Genomic DNA, 26858 nt, shown 5'->3' with positions numbered 1-26858 from the left:
TCAACACCATCCAGAACAAAACCGCTGAGCTTTTTAGCACGCATCCACCACTTTTAATATTCATTCCCATCCCCAACGATGCTCAACAGCAGAGTGCGCCATCAACAAGATGCACTGCAGAAATTCATCAAACCTCCTTAATTGTCACTTCCATACTCATAAGGTCTACAAGGACAAGGGCAGTAGATAAGTGGAATCACCACCCTCTGCAAGTTCCCCTCAATGCACACCATCCTAACGTGAAAATAGATTGCTGTTCCTTCACTGTTATTGGGTCAAAATCCTAAAACCCCTTCCCTGTGGATGTCCTGACCGGCAAAGATAACAGGGATTAAATAAGGCATCTCGCCACCATTTTCCCTGTAGCTGGTAGGGATGGCAATAAATGCTGGTCTATCTAGACACCCATATCCCATGAACAAAATTTTTAAAAGCCCTTAAAATGATAGTGGGCTTTTGAAAAGCATTACTTACAGGATATGTTTCAGCTGAATTAGTGGGGAGAATAATTCTGTTAGACTCACACTGATAATCTCAAGAACTGAGCAGTTAGAGTCATAAAGATATATAGGACAAAAACAGACTTTGGTCCAACTCATCCATGCCAATCAGATAACCTAAATAAATCTTGTTGCTTTTGGCTCATATCTGTTTATACCCTTCCTACTCATGTAACCATCCAGATGCCTTTTAAACGTTGTAATTGTACCAGCCTTCAATACTCCTTCTAACAGCTCATTCCATATCCATACCAACCTCTGCATGAAAGCATTGCCCCTTAGATCCCTTTTAAATCTTTGCCCTGTCACCTTAAGCCTATGCCCTCTAGTTTTGGACCAAAAAGACCTTGTCTATTCACCCTATTCATGCCGCTCATAATTTTATAAACCTCTGTAAGGTCACCCTTCAGCCATCCACATTCCAGGGAAATCAACTGACATGAAACAGTGTTGGCTGTTGTAATAAATCATAAACAAGTTCAGGGGAACTGATACAAAAATCTTGAACAAAAGGGAAATTTTGGAGAAACTCAGCATCTGTGGAGAGAAAACAGAGTTAATGTTTCACAATGTAGAGGCTTTGGACAGGGCACAAAGATATTGCCTGGATTGGAATGTGTTAGCTATAAGGTAAGGTTGGATGAATTTGGATTATGGTATATCCACTCCACAGTTGATGCCAGATCTGCTGACTTTCTCCACCACTTTGCAGTTTTATCACTGTAAGCTGATCAGGCTCCATATAATGGCATAAGTTGTTCTTCAGTTAGCAGCTGAAGTCTCATAACTACCCAACATAGATCAAACAACTGCGATACGAATCCAAAATAGACCATTCAGGAGAAACTCTGCAGATCTGGCAGCATCGGTGGAGAAAAGAAAAGTTAAAATTTTGATTCTAACAACGCTTCATCAGAACTGCAGAAAACAGAATGGGCACTGGACTCAAAACATTAACTGTGCTTTCTTGCTGCAGAAACTGCCAGACCTGCAGAGATTCTCCAGCAGTTTCTGTTTTTGTTTCTCATGACTACCTGCTTTGTCAACCTCTGCCTCTAGGTGAAGTTCACGACGTCAGTGCATATGCTGATTAGGAAGCCAGGCACTAAGACCCAGAAGAGGAACAGCAGCTAATGTGGTGGTGATAATAGACATTGGAGACTTTGAAGGTGAGAATACAGGGTGGAAGCAAGAAGAACAACAGGACTGAGAGTCGGAATGGAAGACGTCAGACGTGCATGTAGACACACTGCAAGAGTTTTAAATATTCAATTCATGTTTAAATATCAAAAACTCAATATTAAATTAATACATTTATATTATTAATAATATTGAAGTAAAACAACATTAATGAGTCAATGTCAAGTGGGGAGTTACCGTATTCAGGTTGTTTGATTCTTATGGAATAAAATTATTTTTATTTACACCTAATGTGAACTTTTTCCTTTGGTGGACGGGTGGACGGGGGGGAGGGTGGAGGTGGTGAATGCAGAAACTGCAGTTACTGAGTGCGGATGAATACGAGGATTAGGTGTTTAAAGATCGGTGGCACTAGAAGGCCATTTAGCCCATTGCAGGCCGGTGAAGAAATATCATCCTTGCCCCCTTTTCAGTTCTTGGAATGCAGCCTCATGGGTTATGTCTCAAGTCAATGCACATTCCTGTGCGGGGACAGGTTCTGTGTCTCTCACCCTCAGTCACCTCCAACAACCTCAGAGAAAACCTCAAGCCTGCTCTGACCCTTAGAATCATACAGTGCAGAAAAGGTCCTTTGCCCCATCCAGTCGGCACCTATAAACTATTCTAAGTCTACACCAGTCCCATTTTCCAGCACTGAGCCCACAGCCTTGAATGTTACAGTATTACAAGTGATCATTCCAAGTACTTTTTAAAGGTTGTGAGGTTTCCTGCCTCAACTAATGTTCCAGAAGTGCATTCCAGAGCCCCACCATCCTTCTCCCAAATCCACGCTCCTTAGTTCTTCAAACTGAAGGGAATGGACCTTGTTATGACAGCTCACCGCCTGGGTACTGGGCAGAGGGCAAAGGCAGAGTGAACTCAGATAACGATAACCCTTTCCCCGATCAAACGTTGCTTGGTTTAAAGGCAGAGGAACTGTTCCAATCCATAGTGTGGATGCTGGCCTTGAGCTAGAAATGTGAGGGCGGGGAACAGTGGGAGGGTGATGGATTTTCAGATTGGTGCAAAAACAAAAAGGAATGGGGAGGAAACTGATCAGGTCAGGAGGATGGGGGTGGTCTTTCTGTCTTTCTCTGTGTTTAGATAGATATCAGCAGCTCATGCAAATGTTTACTCGTGATAAGTTAACTGCGCACACTTCATAAAGTATAGGAGCAAATCGCTAAAGTCCACCGTCAGTGCTACAATGGAGCTCCAGGGGAAAGTTGCGCTGGTGACTGGTGCTGCCCAAGGCATTGGGAAAGCAATTGCTGAAATCCTCCTGAAGAACGGCGCTAAGGTAACAATTCTGCTTGAATCATTCCCGTCAATTTCCCCATGCAAAGAAAGACGACGATTGCCCGCGCAGTGTGTTCAGAAATGCAGCAGTTTGTCTTAACTTGATGATTGATCTGGAACAAGCGGTACGTAAAAGCTAGGTTGAATAATGAGTTTTAAATTGGAATTTAACTGCAGGGAAAACTATATTCCAGCAGTTTGCAGGAATTACCAGGCGGGAAGTATGCAACGGCAGAAGGTGTAACACCTGCCCATCTACTTCCCTCCTCCTCACTATCCAAGACTGCAGACGCCCCTTGCAGTTGAAGCAACCTCATCTACTGTATTCGCCGCTCACAATGTGGTCTCTTGATGGGGAGGTGAAGGGTAGGCTGGGTGAGGGCCTTGCAGAATACCTGCGTTCTGTCAGCAAAAACGTTTCCTGTTATAAAGTCATAAAGTCTGATAGAGTTGTACAGCACAGAAGCTGACCCTTCAGTCCAATCCCTCCCTGCCAAACAGACGCCCCAATCTGACCTAGTCATATTTCCCAGCATTTAGCCCATATTCTTCTAAACCCTTCCTATTTGTGTACCAGTCTAAATGTCTTTTAAATTTTACTTGCCTCTGCAACTTCCTCTGGCAACACATTCCCTACGTGCATCACCCTCTGTGTGATAAAGGTGTGGCTTCGGTCCTCTTTACATCTTTGCCCTCTCACTTAAAACTACACAGTCTAGTTTTGGACTCTCCCACCCGAGGAAAAAGACCATAGCTATTTACGCTATCCATATCCTTCATGATTTTATAAACCTCCATAAATTCAACCCTCAGCGTCCCACACACCAAGGAAAAAAGCCCCACCCTTTTCAGCCTCTCCCTATATCTAAAACCCTCCCTTCCCAGCAACATTCTTGTAAAGCTTTTCTGCACCTTCTTCAGTTTAACAACATCTTTCCTGTAGCAGGAAGACCAGAATTGAACACAATATTCCAAAAGTGGCCGAACCAATATTGTTTATATCCACAAAAGGATAGCCCAATCCTATACTCAATGTTCCAACCAATGAAGGCAAATATGCCAAATGCCTGCTTCATGACATTGAAAGTTGAGTCGCAGATAAACAATGAAATATGCACCTGCACCTCAAGGTCTTTTCATTCAGTATTGTTCCCTAGCACCCACCATATTAACTGTGTAAGTCCTGCCCTCTTGTCACTTTAACACACCACTGGTTCCCTGATCAACATCTCTGCCTTGGGTTTACTGCAGTAGTGTGGGGAGAAAGCAAGGACTGCAGATGCTGGAGATCAGAGTCTGAAAGTGTTGCCCTGGAAAAGCACAAGAGGTCAGGCAGTATCTGAGGAGCAGGAGAATCAAATTTTTCGGGCATAAGCCCTTCATCAGGAATATAGGTTGGTGGAGGCAGCGGAAGGGATAAATAGGAGGGTGCGACCGGGTTGGAGGTGGGGGGGGGCGTGTTAGCTCAGAAGGCAATAGGTAGATGCAGGTGGGGAGTGATAGTGATTTGTCGGAGGGGAAGGTGGAGCAGATAGGTGAGAAGGAAGATAGACTGGTAGGACAATTCGACAGGGCGGTGCTGAGCTGGAGGGTTGGATCTAAGATATGCTTCAGGTCCTGTCATCATATGGGCCTTGTCATCGTATGGACAGCTTTCAGCACAGCTAACCCATTTTCACTTACTTATCGTCTCCATTAACGGCTCTTCTTTCTGTATGGTCCCTTTGTTTGACTCACTGTTTTACTCTCCCATCAAGATGGCATCTCCACCTATCACTTACTCCTTTACTACAACAACCATCCTCTGTCTTCAGCATATGTACCAAGCCTTGTTAGCTACTATCAGTTCTGAAAATCAGTCACTATACTCAAATTGTTAACTCTGCTTTCTGTCCACAGGTGCTGCATGATCTGCAGAGTTTCTCCACCAATCTCTGTTTTTGTTTAGGTATATGGGTAACTTAATTTGATTTTCGTTAGTCTGTCATCATAATAGCAAAAGTTCTTCAGAGTGGAGTCTTTAACTGTTTCAATGACCTTGCTTTTATTCACTTTTAAGATGTGGGCATTGCCAGCTGCACCAGAATTTATTGCCCATTCCTAGTGCCCTAGAGAAGGTGGTGGTTAGCTGCCTTCTTGAATCACTGCAGTCCATGTGCTGTAGCTAGACGTACTGTTGGGAAGGGAGTTGCAGGAATTTGACCCAGTGACAGTGAACAAACAGCGGTGTATTTTCAAGTCAGGATGGTGAGTGGCTTGGAGGAAAATTGCAGGTGACGGCATTCCCAGGTGGCTGCTGCCCTTGTCCTTCAAGATGGAAGTGGTCGCAGGTTTGGAAGGTACTGCCTGAGGAGCTTTGCTAAATTCCTGCACTCTTGTAGATATATTATGCAGTAAATCCTTGTTTTCTGCGGGTTGACCATAAGACATAGAAACAGAAACAGGCCATTCGGCCCATAGTGTCTGCCATTACATTAATTCATGTCTGACTGGGGGGAGTTGAGGTCAAGTATGGTTTTCCTTCTTATTGGCTCCTTCACAATTGTTGCAGACCTGTAGCTGCTAAATACTTTCGGACTTGAGCAACTCGGGCAGTAGTCATGCTGCCAAGTCACTTTTGGTGGTTGATATTGAAGGCCCCCATCCAGATTACATTCTGTTGCCCACATGCAGCAAGACATGAATATCAAGAAGTATTTGTGCAGCATAAGTATCAGGCAGTTACCATCATCAATAAGACTGTTATTGATCATAACTCCTTGACATTCAATGGGAGTATCATTACTGAAACCAATCCCTTCACTGCTCCCCTCCCCCCCACCCCACCCCCCAAACCCTCCCAAACCCTCCCCATTATCAATATCCTGATGTCGTTGTGGGAGAGGTTATCAGTAACCAAAAACTCAACTGGACTAGCCATATAATTAATGTGGCTACAAGTACAGGTCACACAGCTGCTCGTTGGATGCTGCCTGAACTGCTGTGCTCTTCTAGCACCACTAATCCAGTATTTGGTTTTCAGCATCTGCAGTCATTGTTTTTACCACAGTATCCTTTGGCAAGTGAATCACCTCTCCTCTTCACACAGCCTGTCCACTATCTCGAGAGCTCAAGTCTGGAGTGTGATGAAATACTTGCCTGAATGAGTGTAGCTCCAGCAATAAGCAAGAAACTTGACACCATCCAGGACAAAGCAGTCTGCTTGATTGTCAACACATGCACAAATATTCCCTCTTTCACTATTGATGCACAGTGGCAGCAGTGTGTACCACCTGCATGTCCCATGAACAAAAACCATTTGAATAAAAGATGAAGATTTAAGAATTTATCATATTATTAGTGTTCAATTAATTAATCAGTCCTAGGGGATCTAGTTAAAATTAATGAGCAGCACTAAAGGTTTCTGAATTCTTTAGTTAATATTGAGATACATAAACAATAATTGTAAAGTAGATTATTTAAATTACACTTTATATTAGGGAATTCTTACATGATCACAAACAATACAGAATATGTAAATAAATAGGGGAATACAGCTTTCTCATTTTATCTTTGAAGAAATGGACTATCCTTGGTTGCCATCTCCAAACCAATCGGTAAACTCACTCTCCAACTAATCTTCAATTCTAGCTCACCCCTGTTGATAAACTATCAGGCTGCTACTCTGGCATTCAGGAATGAATGAATTGAAATTTCCTCCAACTAAATGTTTGGAAGATTAAAACCATTATTTTTGTTTTCCTGTCCAAGCCCCATTCCCCAACTACTGACTTCATTCCTCCTCATGACAACGATCTGTGATTCAGCAAATCTGTACATAACCTTGGTGTTGCATTTGATTCTGAGATGAACTTCGGTCCTCACAATTGCACCATCTTATATTATCTTTTAATATCTCTGTAATATCACACTACTGTGCCTCTCTCTCTGATGGTCTGCTGTTGAAACCCTCACCCATGCTTTCATTTACCTCCACACATGACTATTCCAGTGTACTCCTGGCTGCTTTCCCATATTCTATATGCCATAAACTTGAATTCACCCAAAACCCAGCTACCTAACTACACAACAATTCCCATTGTCTTTTTGCCACTGTACTGATTAGTGCGAAGTGGTGAGATAGCTGATGATCTGCAACTATCCTGATACTTACATTAACACCCATAACATAAGTATGAGATGTGGGTCACATAGCGCTGAAGACTTCAATTAGGTTTTGTACATTCAACCAACAGACATTTGTATGACTGGCACTAAGCTAAGTCCTTCAGATGCATTACTATCTCATGCTTCTCTCAGCATGTTATGCTGTAAGAGGATGGAGATCAGCAGGATGGAGCCAGAGATCTTTATGAAAATAGGTCACAGCAGATACAGTGCTGACACCATAAGCATGTCCTTTAAAGGTATATTCCATGTGTGTTGTGAGAAATAAGATATCTCCCATTTTCCAAAGAAAAACAGGATGTAAGTTTGCTTGCTACCTGGAAGGTTTGTTTTTAGATGTTTCGTCACCATACTAGGTAACATCAGCAGTGAGCCTCCAATGAGATACTGGTGTTATGGCCCACTTTTGATTTATGTGTCTTGGTCTCTTAAGGTGGATGATATCACTTCCAGTTTTTTGTCTCAAATGTTGGTAAAAGGGGTCCAAATCAATGTGTTTATTGATGGAATTCCGGTTTGAATGCCAAGCCTCTAGGAATTCCCGTGCTTGAATCTGTTTAGCCTGTCCTAAGACGGATGTATTGCCCCAGTTGAAATGGTGTCCCTCTCCGTATGTATGTACAGATAATTAATTTATTTAAATGGGCCACAACACACTGCAGCACCCAGGAAATATGAGCAGCAGAAGAAAAATACCTATACAATGTAGTCAAGTAGAACAGGTACCCAATAAACACAGTCCACTGATTCCTAAACAATAAACCCAAACAAGCAGACACAATGCTCCCAGAAACTTTAGCCACATTACCATACATCAAAGATATCTCTAATATGACTACCAGACTGCGGAACCTAAAGGACCCTACACAAACAACCACCAAAACAAATGTCATTTTCAAAATACCATGCAAGGGCAATAACAAACATGACATTGGACAGACAGGCAGAAAGCTAGCCACCAGGATACACGAACACCAACTAGCCACCAAAAGACATGACCCGCTATCACTAGTATCCTATAAACACAGATGAAGAAGGATACCACTTCGACTGGGACAACATATCTATCCTGGGACAGGCTAACATAGACATGCGCAGGAATTCCTAGAGGCCTGGCATTCAAACTGGAAATCCATCAGTAAACACATTGATTTGAACCCTATTTACCAACCTCTGAGAAAAAGAACCAGAAATGATACCACCCACCTTAAGAGACCAAGACACATAAATAGAAAGCGGGATATAACACCAGCGCTTCACTTGTGGCTCACTGATGATGTTATCTAAAATGGTGATGAAACATCTGAAAACAAACCTTCCAGCTCAGCGAGCAAACTTACAATCTGAACCTCAACCTGAGCTATAAATCTTCTCCAAAATCACAAAAGAAAACCAATCCCAAACATAATTGTACAGAGGCTCAGAGTCAATTCAGTAATATTGCAGACAGTTAAAATCAGTGTTAACAAAACTCATAATTCAGTTTTGATATAATGTTTTGGAGCTTTGACGACTTGTCCCAAGCTGATAATCATATGATCACATGATGAGATATCATAGAGTCATCATAGAATCCCTACAGTGTGGAAACAGACCATTTGGCCCAACTAATCCCCACCAACCCTCCAAATAGGAACTCTCACAGATCTATTCCCCAATCATATTACTTTACTTTAACCCCTGACTAAATGCACCTCTCTATGCACCCTTGAACACTATGGGCACCACCTGCAACTGCTTCATCAACAACCTCCCCTCTGTCATAAGGTCAGAAATGGGGATGTTCAAAGATGAGCTGGCTCAGGACTGATAGAATCTCTTTGATACATAACTTTTTTTATTTTTCTTATTCTTAAAACTGTTCAAAATGGCACAAGATCAAGATGACAGTGAAAAGGCTTTTCATTGTATTTTATTGTCTTTCTCACTGTAAAATTCATGTGACAATAAAATCATTCATACATGATGATTCCATAATGTTCAGCACCATTCGTGACTCCTCAAAAAAGAAAGCACTCCATATTCAGATGCAACAACAGCTGGAGAATATCCAGGCTTGGGCTAACAAGTGGCAAGAAATATTCATGCCATATTAATGCTAATGATAACCATCGCCAATAAGAAACAAACAAACTAATGCTCTTTGACTTTCTGTGGTGTCACCATCTCTGAAACCCAACATCTTTGGGATTAACATTGACCAAAAACTCAACTGGACCTGCTACATAAACACACAAGAGCAGGTCAGAGGTTATAAATTCTGTGGCAAATAACTCACCTCCTGATTCTCCAAAGCCTGTTCATTATCGACAACTCACAAGTCAGGAGTGTGATGGAATACTCCTCACTTGCCCAGGTGAGTGCAACTCTAACAGCACTCAAGAAGCTTGACACCATCCAGGACAAACAAGCCCACTTGATTGGCACCGCATCCATTCCTTCCACCACTAATCTTCAAAATCAGCAGTGTACCCTATGTATAAGATGAACTGCAGAAATTCACCAACGATCCTTAGACAGCACTTCCCAAACCTACAACCACTTCCAACTGACAAACAGTCTATCCACCTGACTCGCCGTGCCCATGACCTATCCCAAACCCACTTTCCAACTCATTCCATCCCACCAAACATCTTCACTCCTGGCCCAACTCCACCCCCATCCTCCCAAAGCTGACTCAACACCATCTGGTCTCCCCTGATAAAACTATTCTAAATCTACACTCATTTCACTTTCCAGCATTTGGTCCATTGCCTTCAATGTTGTATCACTTCAAGTACTGATGCAAGTACTTTTTAAAGGTTGTGAAGTTTATTGCCTCAACTACCCTTCCAGGCAATGCATTCCAAACCCCCGCCACCCTCTGGATGAAAAGAAACTTTCCTCTAAACCTTCTGCTTTCACCTTAAAATTATGTCCCGTTATTATTGACCCTTCAACTGAGGGAGAACAACATTTTCACATCCACCTTGTCTAAGCCCCTCAGAATAATTTACACCTCCATCAGGTCCCCTCTCAGTCTTAAAACACCTCCAGCTTGGTACCATTTCAACTCATATCCCCCTTAAGCATTACGCTGGGCCCCTAGGTTATTAATACAATGATGTTACTACTGCAAACTTTCTTCAGCTGCTGTTGCTTTTGAAAGAAGCTTTGGTTTGACTGAATTCTTTTTACTCATGTTAAAGCAACAGCCCATGCTCTAGGAATGAGAAATCTCTGCACTATGTCCACCAAGGAGCACTGCACCAAATCAGAGCTGAAGCATCCTCCAACAGAAGTGCATTCAGAAAAAATCAGAAGACATTCAGTGTACAGTTTTCATTTGTCTGGTCAGGATTAGAAGTAGGAATTAAAATGGACCATTGACTGACCCAAGCTCTCCTCAGACAGTTTGACTGACCCATCCATTTGCTTTAAGATCCTGTAGGACTGAACCACGTGCTTTGCTTCTTTTAGGTGAGTCTGTTGGATGTCAATGTACCCACAGGGGAGGCTACCAAAGCGGACTTTGAACAAATCTACGGAGCTGAGAGTATTTTGTTCCTTCCATGTGATGTAAGATCTGAGAATCAGCTGAAAGGTACCAATTCAAACACTAATTTTATCAACATGCCACTGACTTCTTCTTTCTGAATGACTAGTTTCTAAACAGATGCTTTGCTGTAATCATTGGGAGTAACAATCAGCTGGAGTGAGTGTGAATGGGAGTTACATTGTTGGCATTAGTAAGTTTATACACTGCAATATGATTGATTAAATATAATCAATACAGCATTGAGGATCAACTTCCATTTGCTGAGAGGATGAGTATATGTTCACACTTAGAAATTGGGCCCTCAGAGCAGGGGGTAAATATCCACCCAGAAATGTGACACTTCAATGGGAGCACAGATTCCAGAATTCAATCCTGAATCTGCTCAGGCACCAACTGATACTTTTCTGTGTGCCTTGGTTTCAGGGTCTCAGTGTTCCTGGTGGAGGATCTCAGTCCAAGTGTTCCTTGTTTAGACACTGGTGGTGTTCAGTACCTGCTCCTTGTGTAGGTCGTGGTTTAGATGGTCCTGGTTTAGTGTCCCAGGAGTGAGTACATGTTCTAGTTTAGTGTCTCAGGTCTCCTGATAATGGTTCTCAGAGTCTGTCCAGTTCTGGCCAAAAGACTTAGTTTGTTGCCTCTTGCTAGGAAACAGGTATATTCCTCAATAGTTTGTTGTCACACACTCTTCCTATCTTTCAAGTGTGTGTGTGGAGGAGGGGAGATGCTTTGTGCAAATGTACAGATGGCTTTTATTTTAGGATTTGGATGGTTTCAGATTGTGGAAAACAGACTGAAGGGTAATCTGATTGAAATATGCGAAACAATGGGAGGCAAAGACATGGGGAATCAAGAAAATCTATTCCCCATGGCAGATGTATCTCAGGCCAGAGGGTATACGTTTAAAGTGAACAGTAAATGGTTTACAGGAGACCTGAGGAAAAAAAGTTTCTACCCAGAGCATGGTGGAAATATGGAATGCACTGCCTGAAAAGGTGATGGAGATGGGTGCTCTTGCAATATTTAAGAAGCATCTGAACAAGCACTTAAAATGCCAGAGCATAGTAGGCTATGGACCAAGTGCAGTTAATTGGGGCTAGCATAGTTTGGTGTTTGTTGGTTTGCATAAACATGGTTGGCTGAAGAGCCTGTTTCTCTGCTATATCTCTCTATGACCCTATGACTCAGTAACTTAATGAATAATTCTGAGGAATGCATTTAGTGTTGGTATGTTTGTTCAAAGATGTTGTAAATTTTGCTAATCAACTGCATTCATTGTCTTTTCCAGATTGTTTCAGCAAAACGCTTGAAAAATTTCAGAGATTGGACATAGTATGCAACAATGCAGGGATCTTTGATGAGGAAAACTGGGAGAACTGCCTCAGTATAAACCTGGTATGTGTCGATTGTATATTGCTTATTTTAATTGGATTTCATGTAAGCTCAAATAACAATTATTGAAACTGGAACGTGGTTGAGTTTGGAGATGAATGTTTTGAAGGTTTAATTCTGTAAATCAATGTTAGACTCGTCAAAGAATGGTTCTGATAATATCCTACACCCAATAGATTGCAACATTATGTATTTCTGTGATAGGTTGCTGAGGCTGAGGATAATTAGGTTATATCCTTGATCCCTCACTACCAGAGGTACCTCTATCTGACATCTATTCCTTTAGAACCTGGCCAGCTAAGACAATGATGGTGGCAGTCTTGTCACAGCTCATGCTTCTAAGCACCACTAACCAATGATAGACATGGAAGTCCCGACCCAGAATAAGTTCTGAAGCCTTCTTTTCCTCAAATCAAGTGATCTTTATCACGGATGTGCTGTGATCTGAGATTGTCAGGAGAATGGGATGGGGGTTTTGAGACATGCAAGAAAGATGGATGGGATCTGATGACCAGCAATAATTTCCCTTGATTTTATTGACGTCACACCATGACAATTTTAAAATTTGCTCATGGGATATGGGTATAGTTGCCTCGGACATTTGAGAAGGTGGTGATGAGCTCCTTCTTAAACTGCCACAGTCAATGTGCTTTAGATCCACCCAAAATGCCATTAGAGAGGCAATTCAAGGAATAAGACCCAGCGACACTGAAAGAATGGTGATATATTTCCAAGTCATGATAGTGGGTGGCTTGGAGTAGAATTTGCTGGTAATGATATTTCCATTGACTTAGAAGATTTTAACTGTTCTTATTGAACAGCAGAAGATATTTGTACAGCTGAAGGCATATGTTGTTCGTATGTTCTTATGACATTTCACAAACAGGAACAAATATTGAAGTACAAGTTCAGGTTCTGTGAAGGCATCTGTTGTGCCAAGGGAACAGGAGATGCCCATGAAGGTGGGAGAAGACTACAGTCTGTTAATTGATCATGATAATTCAGTCATTACAAATTCCTGGCACCTTCCTGGTCAATCTACTTTTGATAATTATGATCTTGTTCCTGTGCTAGAACATCAAAACTGTACCTAAGAAAAATTAGTAAGCAATTCCATCCCTTTTAGTCTATTATATAGGCATGTTCCATATCCATATACAGCAAGGCTTGGATAACATCCACACAAATATAGGAAATATTACCTCTATCACTTTCTCAAAGGAAATGACAATGAACATTCAAAGTTGGCCTGGGTGATCACCACTCCAGACAGGAATGAAAACAATGTAATTCATTGTTAAGTGCGGTAAAAAGCATAAGCTGAGGACTGGTTGCTGGGAAATATCATCACCAGTCACATTCCATCACCACGGCCAGTCAGCTATATGCTAATCAATTTTCTGCAGATATCAGTGGGTTACTAATATTAACTATTAACCTATTAACTATTCCCTAATACTACTTATCAATAGCATTTTGTCTTTGCCCTTTTGGACAGTATGTTGAATTGTTGTTAACCTTTGTTCAACTTTTAAGCCCATTATCTGTAAGTGGTGTCAATCACTCCCTTTCTTATCTTTCCATTCAAAGTAAACACCAGGTCATTATATTTATTCAGAAACATATTTGCTCAAATCTCACCACATTGATATGAATCTGGATCCCAAATCCATCCCATTAACCAGGTCACTGATTGATTTAATCCATTATACCAACCTGTTGATCCACTCACTGACCAATCTTCACAGCACCGCAACCAGTTTGCTCATTCCACTGAATATCCTCTTCATTCAACGGATCAGTTTTTTTCCAGTAACCAGTTTGCCAACCCCGAGTTTGTCCACCCTGTTTAACAGACTGCCTATTCCACAAATCATTCTGCACCTTTCCACAGTGTTTTACTGCTTATCGTTCTACTATCACCTAATTTTTCTGTGTTCTGCTAACGCTTGAATGTACTCTTGCTGGGTGAATTTGAATGTAGCTTGCTGTCCATATATATCTCTCTGTACTTTGCAACTGCCTGTACATGTCATTTTTTTAACATTGTCTGAACAGGCCTGCTCCCTATTGATTCCTATGGTATTTGTATTGCAGGTCAGTGTAATTAAAGGAACTTATCTAGGAATACAGTACATGAGTAAAAAGACTGGAGGGAAAGGAGGAGTGATTGTTAATATCGCCTCCATAGCAGGTAAGTAACCAAAGTAACAATAGTTTATCAATGAATATCCTAAATGTTTCCTGAGGATTCTGAAGAACATCCACAGTGGACAAATTACATATTCAGGGGAAGTCATTTTACATGTAATATACAGCAAAGGAAAATACATTTAACCTTCACACAAGCTGCTGGTCATCTGATTCAACTCACAACATCGTTCAACTTCTGTAGCTTCCCTTCAAGTTCACCTCAAGCCATTCACAATCACAAGATGATTACATTCGAATCACTTCTGGTTTTTCCTGAGTTCTTTACTGTATTATGAAGATGTGCGTGTACTGTAACTTTAAGAGAGTTAAAGCTGGTAGAACTACCTGACAGCACCAAGTGTTCTCAATCAGGTAACAATGTAACACTTGTCAAAAGCTAGGTTAGCCGTTGCCTGGAAGCGACAAAACAGATTCAAATTAGGCCAATCAGTTTAAATTATACCTCGAAAAATACCAATTTTCAATCAAGGATGAATTTAGTATATTGACAATCATAAAAGCCAATGGCACAATCTGATGCTTTGGGGGTATAAGACCAGGGAAAATTGAACAGTTGGGAGGAGAACTGTCATACCACTAGCATGTAGAGACTGCCCAAAAAAGAGCTCTCTTAAAGGTGTCTTTATCAATCAGTAACCTGTGAAAGAGAATCCCAAAGATGAAGAAAGGAAGACAGAAATATAGAGAAGAACCGAAAGCTGCCTGGTTTTGAGATAAGAAATTTTGTTTTGTAAATCTTAATCAGGATTTTTATTGGGCCAGAATTGTAGAGAGGAAAGTAAAAGATAGGTTAGAGGAAGGAGTTGTAAATAGTTATTAGTTAATTATTCTCTGTTTTACTTTAAGAAATAAAGTTGTTAATTTTTACTTTTAGTAGTTCTTGGCCTCTCGAATTTTCACAGATTATTGCATGAGATAAATCTTTTCTGTGTTGCTGATTTAAATTAAGCAGAAGGGTTTGCCCGGTGTTGTAACTGTTTGCAATGCAGGGTAAACACTCCTGCTTCATTTAAACTAGAAACACAGAAAAGATTTATCCCATGCAATAATCTGTTATTTCTTCAAGTAAAACAGAGAATAATTAACTAACAACTATTTACAACTCCTTCCTCTAACCTATCTTTTATTTTCCCCACTACGATACTGGTCTGATAAAAATCTTGATTAAGATTTACAAAACAAAACATTTCATCTCAAAACCAGGCAACTTTTGGTTCTTCTTTGTATTTCTGTCTTCTTTTCTTTTTCTTAGGGATTTCTGCTTTACAGGTTACTGATTGAAAAAGGTACCTTTAAGAAGCTATTTTTCGGGGAGTCTCTACATGCTGGTGGTGTGGCAGTTCTCCTCCTAACTGTTCAATTTTCCCCATTCTTATGCCCCCAAAGCTTCAGATTGTATCATTGGCCTTTAAAATTGGTCAATATACTAAATTGAAATTTGATTGGAAATTGGTATTTTTTGAGGTATAATTTAAACTGATTGGCCTAATTTAAATCTGTTTTGTCATTTCCAGGCAACCAGCTAATCTAGCTTTTAACCAAGTGTTACATTGTTACCTGATTGAGAACATTTGGTACAGTCAGGCAGTTCTACCAACTTTTTAACTCTTTTTAAAGGTACAGTGCACCCACATCTTCATAACAACTGGATTTGTTAGTGTGGTGGAAATTAAATCAACTTGACTCAACTGTTAGCATGAGCAAAGAAAGGAGCCTTATTTAAATTCTGCAGAATTGACCCAGTACATTCAGCTAGATGCCTTAATGTAAGGGGTACCTGAGCATTGTTCAGATACTCAGCTTATACTGTTTCTTATCATGCTGTCAAGGGCAAAGACTGGGGAAAACTCAAGTTGTTATTCTCTCATCCCCTCGTCTTGGACATAACAGTTCTTCAGCTTTCGCTAAATTCGACTGTTGCAAGGTCAAGTTGAATGTTTCCAAAGTTCAAACAGAGACAAGCTGGCTACAAACCTCATCAAAGCATTGTTTACAAAGCTCAGCACAGCATTAAATTTTAGAAAAGTATTCTCTTTCAAATTTTACAGTAAATGGATAATTTTCCATTACAGTTAGTGACTGTTTAATAGTCCATAGAAGCACACAAAAATGAGAAGCTCTTTGGCCCATCAAATCTGTACTGCTGAAAATATACTGAATCTACACTTTCCAGCGCAAGAACCATTAGAGACCCACAACAGTGTTGCCTGACTCTGAGCGACAACAGTACATATGTAGACAAAGATATAATGTAGACACTTAGAGCTCTATAAAATACAATTAATTTATTAAGGATTTAAACAAATAACATATATTCTCTGAGATGGAACTGTCTTCACCACCTGACCTCGTGTACCTCTTGCAGAAATATTCTTTGAAGTCTTGCTGAAAATTAAGGATTTCCTAAGCTGCTGTCTACACAGATCTGTGCCAAATGTGTGCTTTGTTTTGAATTATCTGTGTACGTGACCAATCCTGAAAGTTTTGACCTTATTTGGTAGAGACAGTAGTTACTGATTTCCCACAATGTTAGCTCTTAGCAGACCTGAATTTCTCAGCATAATTATATTCACATAACATTCACATAACAGCCCATTGTAAAGTCTCCTATCAGTTCCTGTTGGCTTCAGCCTAATCAAACACAGTTGACCTTGAGTTTTGGATTGCAACACAAGTCAAAACATTTTTTTTAAGTCTCCTCTATTATAACCCCTGCTCTGCTATCAGAAGCTGAGATGTTAAAATGAAACTATGTCTGCCCCCTCAGGGGACTTACAAGTTATCATTGCTACTGTTTTAAAGAAAACCAGGGAATATATCCAGTGTCCTGATTAGCATTTATCTAAATAGTCCTTTAATAGTACATAAATGTAGAATGTAGCTAAACAAAATCCATATTGTTTTGCATTTATCACAGCAATTCTCAAGAAAAAACAAAGTAAACAGAAAACTACATTTATACTGCATGTGAGGAATATATAGATTGATTGACAAGTGGATTTTCTTGGTCGAAGCATTGCCTAGAGAAGTTATTTATGACTGACTGTTTACTGCTTAACTTTTGTTTAAATTTTAGATTTAGTAAATGCAGGTAAATGTGATCAGGACTATTTGTGTATGTGAAGGGAAAGTAGTGAATGGACTGAATTACCTAATTCCATGTATACACATTCCCATATATTCACATGTTTCAGTTTGATGGAGTGTTTGATGCTAACTCTCTGCTGTTTTGTGGTGAACAGGTCTGTGTCCTTTCTTGCATGCACAAGTTTATGCAGCCTCCAAGTTCGGCGTGGTAGGATTCACATCATCGCTGGCTGTGAGTGTTATGTCATACTGCAAAGAATAACTGTTTTCTGTATAAATAATGCACTAATCCTGTGTAAGAAACTAAGATCAAGGACCAGCCATAGATCAAGTAGCAGGCCACATTGTTCCTGAAGCTTGCTCTGCTACTCAATAAGATAAGAGCTCAGTTAGGACCTTAACTTAATTTTCTCACCCTAACTCCATAACCCCTGATTCCCTTAGTGTCCAAAAGTTTGTCAATGATGACCTTGAATATAGTCATGAACTGAGTATCCACAGTCTCACATAGTGGGATGGCTATCCAGGGTGGATAAGTGCCAAACATTGGCATGGAAGATACAAAAGCCATTAGGCTCCTTGTGAAAACCTGTGTATAGATTAGAGTGCTGCTGGAAAAGCACAGCAGGTCATGCAGCATCCGAGGAGCAAGCAGATAGACGTTTCGGGCAAAAGCCCTTCATCAGGATACCTGATTTTCCTGTTCCTCTGATGCCGCCTGACCTGCTGAACTTTTCCAGCACCACTCTAATCTAAACTCTGGTTTCCAGCGTCTGCAGTCCTCACTTCTGCCTTGTGTAAGCCTGTGTCCACTCGGACCCAACTACACCATACTTGGATCTCCAAGAGTGGCATCTGCTGGTCCATGAACTTTGTTTTTTTCACACTCCATGGCTCCTTTTCTTCTATGTAATCCCAGCGCTCCTAGGTGGTGATAGGTGGTAGATGGAAGATACCAACTGTTTGATTGACAGGCATCTCTTACTTATGAAATAGAAGATTCAATCAACTATGTGTGTGCTTAAACCAATACGATCATGACTGGTTTTGGACTCCAACACCACTTTCCTGCTTTATCCCTCATATCCCTGAGGGACCAAAGATCCATCTCAGCCTGAAATGTATTCAACAACTAAATTGTAATTTTCTGGAATGGAGAGCTCCAAAGTTTCACTATCCTTTGAGTGAACTTCCTCATTTCTCCTCATCTCATACCAAAATGATTGAACCCGTTCTCTAGATTTCTGAGCCATGGGAAACAATCTCTACATACTGACAGAATTTTACAAAGTTCAATTAGACCATCTTTCATTCTTCTACTGATAGGAGAACATCACATAGGGGCCTCACCGATCACTAGGACAACTGTTGGAAGCCTGGCATTGCTTCTCTCCTGGAGACACAACACAATTTCATGGCAATCAGGTGCTTCTCTGAACAGCTTCAGGCCTTCCAATCAATTAAGTGAATGGTGGCCATTGTCAGTATTACATTGGAGTGTAGAGGAGGATGGATCCCTAGATAGAGGTGTGTGTAGATGATATGCAGCTTGTGGAGTTGGGGTTGGCATAAGGTTGGAAGAAATCACATGTACAGTGGCTTTTAGCACACCAGCCCATATTTTTTGATGCAGGGTCCTTCGGTCAAATACAATGTGCATGTCAATGCTCCCATCTCTGCCCTGTCTCTTGCCCCTGTCCCCAGCCCTGCCACGCTGTTGCTGAAAAATCCCAGGGTTCGCTGAGTAGCCATGTCAAGCTTCCATTTTCCAGTGACAGTGAATGGTATCATTAAATGATTACTTAAGAGATTCAATTGGCCTCCAAAAGGAAAAGCTACCGAACACCCTCCTCAACAATACTTTTGTTGATGGGACTTTGGAAGGCAACAGGTTCCTACCACTCAACTCTTCCTCCTAATGAAATGGCTTCCTCATTTTTGACTTTCCTTTGGTTGTGGGGGAGAGGGTGGTCATTATATTTTGCACAGTATTTGAAAGTGAGGATAGCAGATGCTGGAAATCAGAGTCAAAAAGTGTGGTGCTGGAAAGGCAGCATCCGAGGGGCAGGAGAGTCAACATTACAAGCGTAATCATAAGCATTCAATTCCTGATGAATAGCTTATGCTTGAAACATCGACTCTCCTGCTCCTTGGATGCTGCCTGACCAGCTGTGCTTTTCCAGCACCACACCTTTTGACTCTGATCTCCAGCATCTGCTATCCTCACTTTCAAATACTGCGCAAAATATAATGACCACCCTCTCCCCAACAACCAAAGGAAAGTCAAAAATAAGGAATCATTTTTAACTCATGGATTGTAGCAAGACTTCTTCATTCCTGTATTCTAATCTCCTTGCAAGCAAAGGCGACACGCATTTTGCCTTCCTAATTTTTACTGGACCAACGTGCTAACTTTGTTTACCTTCTTTGAGTAAACATCAATCTCTCCGAGCATCAAGCTTTGCAAATTTCATTCCTTTTAAAATATTCTGCTTGCCTACAATAATGAAGAAAGTGCATAACTGCATATTTATCACACTATTATTATTATTTAATTTACTTAAGCATTATTTCAACCACTTTGTGACCTCCTCACAGCTGGCATTTTTATCTAGCTTTGAATGGTTAGCAAATGTCAATATCTTACTCTGTCTCTTTGCCAAATTCATTAACATAGATTGCAAATAGCTGAGGCCCCAATACTGATCATTGTGGATCTTCAATTGTCACAGCCTGCCAACTGGAGAATGAATTCTTTGTTTCCTGTTCATCAACTGATTGTTTATGCATGCTAATATATTATCCACAATCCCATGAACCATTTCAGTGAAATCCAAAAGTACAACATTGGCTGCTTCTGCTTTATGACATTGTTAGTTAGATCCTCATAGATGGAGCCGGAGATACTCCTCAAACTGATGAATGGCTAGAAGGCTGTATGGCGAGTGAGTCTTGAAGAGGGCAGCTTGCTCCAAACATTTTACATCTCCAATGAAAGGTGAGCCGAAGGTATAGGGATTGACAGACAAATCTAATCGGATTGAATATATTTATGCCCCTGACAGTTACATGTGTTTGAATTGTGCTGCCTCTCAGGTGAACCTCATACAAAGCACAAACACTTTTCAGGAACTTGGGCTAGATGGGGAGGTGATGACCGAATGGTATTATCACTAAACTGTTAATCCAGAGACCCAGGGAATGCTTTGGAATCAGATGTTCAAATCCTACCACTGCAGGTGATTGGAAAAAAACCATCTGGTTCACTAATGTTCTTTAAAGAAGGAAATTACCATCCTTTCTGGTCTGGACTTTGTTTGCCTCCAGAACCACTGCAATGAGATTGACTCTCAATTGCCCTCTGGAATTGGCAACAAATGCTGGCCTAGCCAGCAATGCCCTTATCCAATGAGTACATTAAAACATTAACTGCTGATCCCCCAGTCTGCTGTAGTCAGGATGGGCCATCATCACAAAACTCCACACGAACCGGGACCTGAGAGCTTCCTGTCAGGAATTTGTAAAGTTCTATAAAACTCAGAGAGTATGAGATCTTACAGAGTTTCTGCTTTCAGATGACCTGCCTTGAGGAGCATGGGGTTCAATTACAAGTGTTGTGTCCTGGAGTCGTCGAAACTCCACTTGTGACAAACATTCAATCAGACTCGGCTCCGGGCATGAAGGAATGGCTTGAGAAGATGGTCGCCACATATGGAATTCTGAAGTGAGTATGTGCATAATCAGGAACTGGGGTTAGAATCAATAGGATGAAAACATGTTCAAGTGTTGACAAGGAGTATTTGTAGAGTGATGACCTGTGGTATCCATGAAGTGACACAGATTGATTTCTGAATCTTCAGCACTTGCAGAATGATGTGAGAACAGATATGCAAACTACCTTGGAATGTTGACTGGAAATCAATGATGTTGGCTGTTTCTCCTTTATCAACCCTGCTAGTTAGATCCTCCCAGATTGGATAGAAAGCACAGTGGTGTGCTGCCTTAACACACTGAAAGAATTTGAGTTCTGATTGTGGGATATTTTAAACTAATTAGATGAATGTTCAGGATTACCATCTGATTTTTCCAGGACCTCACAGATTGCAGAGGGATTCTTGCAGCTCGTCATGGATCAGACCAGGAATGGGGCATTGCTGAAGGCATTGGAAATTGGTAAATTTGAGTATGAAGCCCTCCCTGCGATTTTTCCAGAAAATCCAAAATCTACTTAGGGACCTAATGGATTCAAAGAACAAGTCACTGAGAACAGTGGAAAATTTAAACCTGGTCAAAAATAAAATGATTACCAGTTTAATTGGTGGTGCTCCTTTTGGTGTTTTCATATTAAATTGTTGATTTAAATCAGAACTGATCGAGGCTGTGTTATGTTCTCGTAAGAAGCATGCTGATAATACCATTGCTACAGCATAGAATGAAACCTGAGGGTATAAAGATCTCACACTGCATCTTACCTCCGATCACTTGAAGCATCACACTCTACAACAGAGTAGCATGCTTCCAGTAACTAATGGCTTAACATTGACCCAGCTACCAAGTGGCTGAGAAAAGTGATGGTTGTTCATAATAGTTAGTTGCATAAATGTCTGTTGGATTCATCAATATTGATATCCATGCCCAGTTTCTTATGTTACTGGAGATATATAGGTTTCAGAATAGTCATAGCTTTCAACTGCTGAAAGCAAGATAAATCATTTTTATTCATGTTCTAATTTGGCTTTTGCAACAGAGAACAGAGAGATCTCCTGATCTGGTGAATGTCTGGTCTTCTCCCTCTGCTGTTCACAATCACAAGCTGTTCACATGGCTGAGAACGAATTGCGTAATTGTTAGCAGCAGAAGACTTTGGTTTGTAATCATTAAATGTTACTAATTCACAATCAGTTACATGTTGGAGCTGTAATGGACCAGACCAAACCCTCTTCAATTATAACAAGAAGGTAACGTGGACCCGAACTTCTCTCTGATTTAAAGGCATGTGTAAGACACTATGTTCCAGATGTAATTCAATTGGTTACGCTAGTCGGCTTTAAGCAAAATACATGTTATTCTTACCCTGTAGTTAAAATACAAACAAATGAAAGAAAAATTGGAATAAATTAACTGTCTTGGAAAACTTAGTAGAATAACAGATTATTTAGTTAACAAACTGCAACTGTTCCAATATAGTAACATCCCATAACGTAACTTTGGCAAAGACAAATTCAGTAAAATAGTTTGTCTCACATGCAATTCTTGTAGCAGAGCAAACTTCAGCTTTTAGCTGTATCAGAGAGAGGAATGATAGTTTCCACATACAGTTTCAAGAGCCTAGCATTAGTGAAAGCTAAACTAAAACCCTGGTTCTATGGGAGCCTGACTCCACCCATTCGTGCTACTTCTATTATTCCAATTGTTTTTATTTAAAATCCCATGGCTTTACAAGCTTTTACTTAATTGGTTTGAAGTTGGCTGCTTGGTGTCTTTGTTTCAACATCAGTTCATTTAAAAAATAAATGGCAATATACTCCTCTTAAAGCCATAGGATTATCACAAAGGCTGAGTCTCCATTTGGAGCCATACAGCTCCAGCTTCTCTGCAAACTGCACTTCAACTATTGCTTGAACCAGCAATTGTGCAAAGAGAACTGACAATGAGTGTTGGGTTAATTGCTTTCAAAATATGCAGTAAACCTTCAGCAATTCTTTGTTTTAAAACAGGTCTTTCTTAGATTTCAGTCCACAATCAAAAATACTTAGAATACTACAACATAGGAGCAGGTCCTTTGGCCCACCATATGTGGTGATCATGTTGCTATTCTGAACGAATCCCATTTGCAAATATATGGTACATATCTCTCTTATACCCTGCATGTTCATGTGTCTATCTAAATGCTCTTAAACCTTGCTATTGTAAATACCATCTCCCCTCGCAGTGCATTCTAGGCATCAACCATCCTCTGCATAAAAGAAATTGCCTCATACACCTCCTTTGAACTTTCCCCTTCTCACCTTAAACCTATGCCTTTCCCCTCCAATATTTGACATTTCCACCATAGGAAAGAGACTCTGACTATCCCCTCTATCCATGCTCCTCATAATTTTACAAATTTCTAATGGGTCACCTCTCAGTTTCTAACACTTCAGCAAATTCAATCCAAGTTTGTCTAACTCCTGCTTTGGATTAATAAACTTCAATCCAGGCAACATCCTGGTAAACATCTTTAGCATCCTCTCCAAAACCTTCATATCCTTCCTATCATGTGGTGAATGGAACTGCACACAATACTTCACAGGTGGCTGAACTAAAGTTTCATATACCTGCAACATGACTTGCCAAATTTTTGTACCAATGAAGTCAAGCATGACATATGCCTTCTTTAACACCTTATCCAATTATGTTGCCACTTTCAGGGAGCTATGGATTTACACCCCAAGATCCCTCCCTACATCAATTCTTTGAAGGATCGTGCCTTTAATGGATGCTCGCTTCTTGCACTTGACCTCCCAAAATGCATCACCTCACTTGGCAGGATTAAACACCATCTCCCATTTCTCTGCTCAACTCTCCAACTGATCTATATCCTGCTCTGTCCTTTGACAACCTTCCACATTATCCACAACAATTTTCGTGTCATCTGCCAACTTACTAATTAGACCATCTATACTTTCATTCAAACCATTTATATAAATCACTAATAACAAAAAGTCCCACTACTGATCCTTGTAGAAAACCACTGGTCACGGACGTCAGTCAGTAAAACTATCCTCTACCTTCAATGACCAAACCAATTTTGTATCTAATTTACCATGGATATCACGTGACTTAATCTCCTGGATCAGCCTATCATAAAACACCTTATCAAATGTTGTACTGAATTTGCCTCATCCTCATCAATCATCTTCATCACTTCCTCAAAAACTCAATCAAATTTGTGAGACAACACCTCCCTGCACAAAGCCATGCTGACGGTTCCAAATAAGACCATTCTTTTCCAAGTGTGAGTAAAATATAAAATGACATAGTGTGTACATATTGCAGTTCAGAAATTAACATACGAACATACAAATTAGAAGAAGGAGTAGCCACTTGGCTTTTTGAGTCGAAGAATGTGGCGCTGGAAAACCTCAGCCAGTCAGGCAGCTTCTGAAGAGCAGGTGAATCAAGGTTTTGGGCATAAGCCCTTCACCAGGCCTTGGCTACATGAGTTCAGTGGGGTTCATTCTGAAAATCTAGGAGGTAGCATTGTTTTCAACACAGTGCAAGTGCCTAAAGTGCATTGACAGATCACAATTTGATTACAATTACTCGGCTTCCCCCTCAGCCTGCTTTACACCAGAAGAGGCAGTGAATATTACATATGAATTCTTCTTGCTTCTGTCATCTCACCCTTTCAACACTTTTCTATCTCACGCTGACGCAATTTCCTTTTAAAAATGTTCAAGCTATTTTACAGAATCACAGAATTATTCCAGTAGGGAAAGAGACCATTTGGCCCATTGTGTTTGCCAGCTTCCAAAATAAGTACCCCACTGACTGCCATTCTCCTGCCTTCTCCATGTAGCCTTGTTCATTGTTCAATTCTTTATGAATACCGCGATGGAACCAATTTCCATCACACTGTCAGGCAGTGGATTTCAGATTTGGATCACTCAACATCGGAAAATATTTTCCTCAGATCATTTTGTTTCTTTTATTAATATTTTTTTAATGCCTCAATCTTATGTGGTCATCAGTTCCACATTTTAACTGTGCTCATTAAATGAATTTACCCCTATTTCTCTATTAGATATATTTTTAATTATAATCTCATATTTATGGATTGTTTACCCAGTCCAATCCTAATAGAATTCTAATGGTCTCCATGAACTGGGTATCACTGTTTAAAAATCAGAGCTTGCTCATTTAAAATGGTCAAGACTCCGTGAAAAGCTTCCTGATAATGTGATGATGGAATCCATGGATATCTTGAAGATGGTAGTGGTTAGATTCTTGGGAAGCAAAGTCATGAAAGATTGTCAGGCGGAAATGGGAAAGTGTAGACTTGAGGTTACAAGCAGATCAGCCTGATCTTATTGAATAGTGATGCGGGCTCTTGGAGTTGATTGACCTAATTCCTGCTCTGAAATCATATGGTCATATAAAATCTGGAACTCCAGACCGAGCAGCTCAGTGCGTGTCCCTGTATCTCACAGAGTGCAACAGTTTAGGAAGGCAACTCATCACCAACTTCCCCAGGGCAATTACAAATGGGCAATAAATAAGGGGCTTGCAAGTGATGACCACATCCTGTGAATGAATAAAAATATGGTAGACAATGATGCTATCCAACTTGCCAAACTACTTTTACAGTTGTTTTTAAAAAGTTCATGTGTTGTTTAATTGTCCAGTCTGCTTCTGTGAATATTGTACTGTTTCTCACTGTAAACCAAAATCCATGGCTTGGTATCCTTCGCAACCTTTGACATGAAATAACCAATTCCAAAGATCGACTCACTAATATAAGTTCTGAACAACTGTGTGCAGTATAGGGATCCTTCTGTAACATCACTTTCTCCCTTTCTTCAACCTGATAACCTACTCTTCAGACTTTGAGTTCGATCCATTTTAGCCAAATGGTTACCCATCTAGCTAGTTGTCTCTTGACTCCACACATCCTTATCTTGGTTATAAAGCTATGTTATAAAAGTCTTTTGAAATGTTTTAGTGTATATCATTGACCACATTACCCTTATTTACTTTTTTCCATCATCTCCTCAAAGAATACCCTCACACATCATCATGATGTGGAATTGCATCTCTGTTCCTTCAGTTTCACTCAATTAAAATCTTTTGCAAAAGCAGCAGTGTGTTAAGACATGGGGTAAACCCTCCTGTTTAAGTTAAACCAGCAACACAGAAAAAATTTATCCCGTGCAGTAATCTGTGAAAATTCGGGAGGCCAAGAACTGGTTTAAGTAAAAAGTAACAATTGTATTTCTTAAAGTATAATAAAGAAGAATTAACTAACAACTATTGACAACTCCTACCTTTACTTTCCCTTCTATAATACTAGTCCAATAAAACCCCCAATTACGATTTAACAAAATTCAAATTTCAAAACCAGCCAGCGGTCGAACCTTCTCTTGGCATCTTTCTCTGTAGATTTTCCTCTTCTTAGGGATTTCTGTTTCACAGGTTGAGGGATGGGTTAGTAAATTTGCAGATGACACAAAGATTGGAGGTGCCGTTGATAGTATCAAGGGCTATTGCAGGCTGCAGCACAACAGAGACAGGATGCAGAGTTGAGCTGAGAAATGGCAGATGAAGTTCAACCTGGACAAATGCAAAGAGATGCATTTTGGGAGGTTGAACTCGAATGCTGAATGTAGGATTAAATACAGGATTCTTGGAAGTGTTGAGGAACAGAGGGAACTAGATGTGCAAGTATATAGATCCCTCAAAGTTGCCACCCAAGTGGATAGGGTTGTTAAGAAAGCATATGGTGT

At 40.4% G+C, this 26858-nt stretch overlaps 1 protein-coding gene across 1 annotated transcript; it reads left to right on the top strand.

Annotated features, from left to right (window-relative positions):
* The first annotated feature begins 2834 nt into the window (after nucleotides 1–2834).
* LOC140491925 (15-hydroxyprostaglandin dehydrogenase [NAD(+)]-like) lies at nucleotides 2835–21688 on the top strand. Its single transcript, XM_072590399.1, has 7 exons — nucleotides 2835–2979; nucleotides 10605–10728; nucleotides 11969–12075; nucleotides 14170–14266; nucleotides 17529–17605; nucleotides 20949–21097; nucleotides 21464–21688. The coding sequence occupies exons 1-7, from the start codon at nucleotides 2887–2889 to the stop codon at nucleotides 21603–21605; spliced, it is 789 nt and encodes a 262-aa protein (XP_072446500.1). The 5' UTR covers nucleotides 2835–2886; the 3' UTR covers nucleotides 21606–21688.
* Nucleotides 21689–26858: the final 5170 nt, after the last annotated feature.

Source organism: Chiloscyllium punctatum, chromosome 20, assembly GCF_047496795.1.
Source record: "Chiloscyllium punctatum isolate Juve2018m chromosome 20, sChiPun1.3, whole genome shotgun sequence".
In the NCBI taxonomy this organism is placed as follows: Eukaryota; Metazoa; Chordata; class Chondrichthyes; order Orectolobiformes; family Hemiscylliidae; genus Chiloscyllium; species Chiloscyllium punctatum.
Note: the sequence above shows the minus strand (reverse complement) of the source record. Positions and strands in the feature narration are given on the sequence as shown.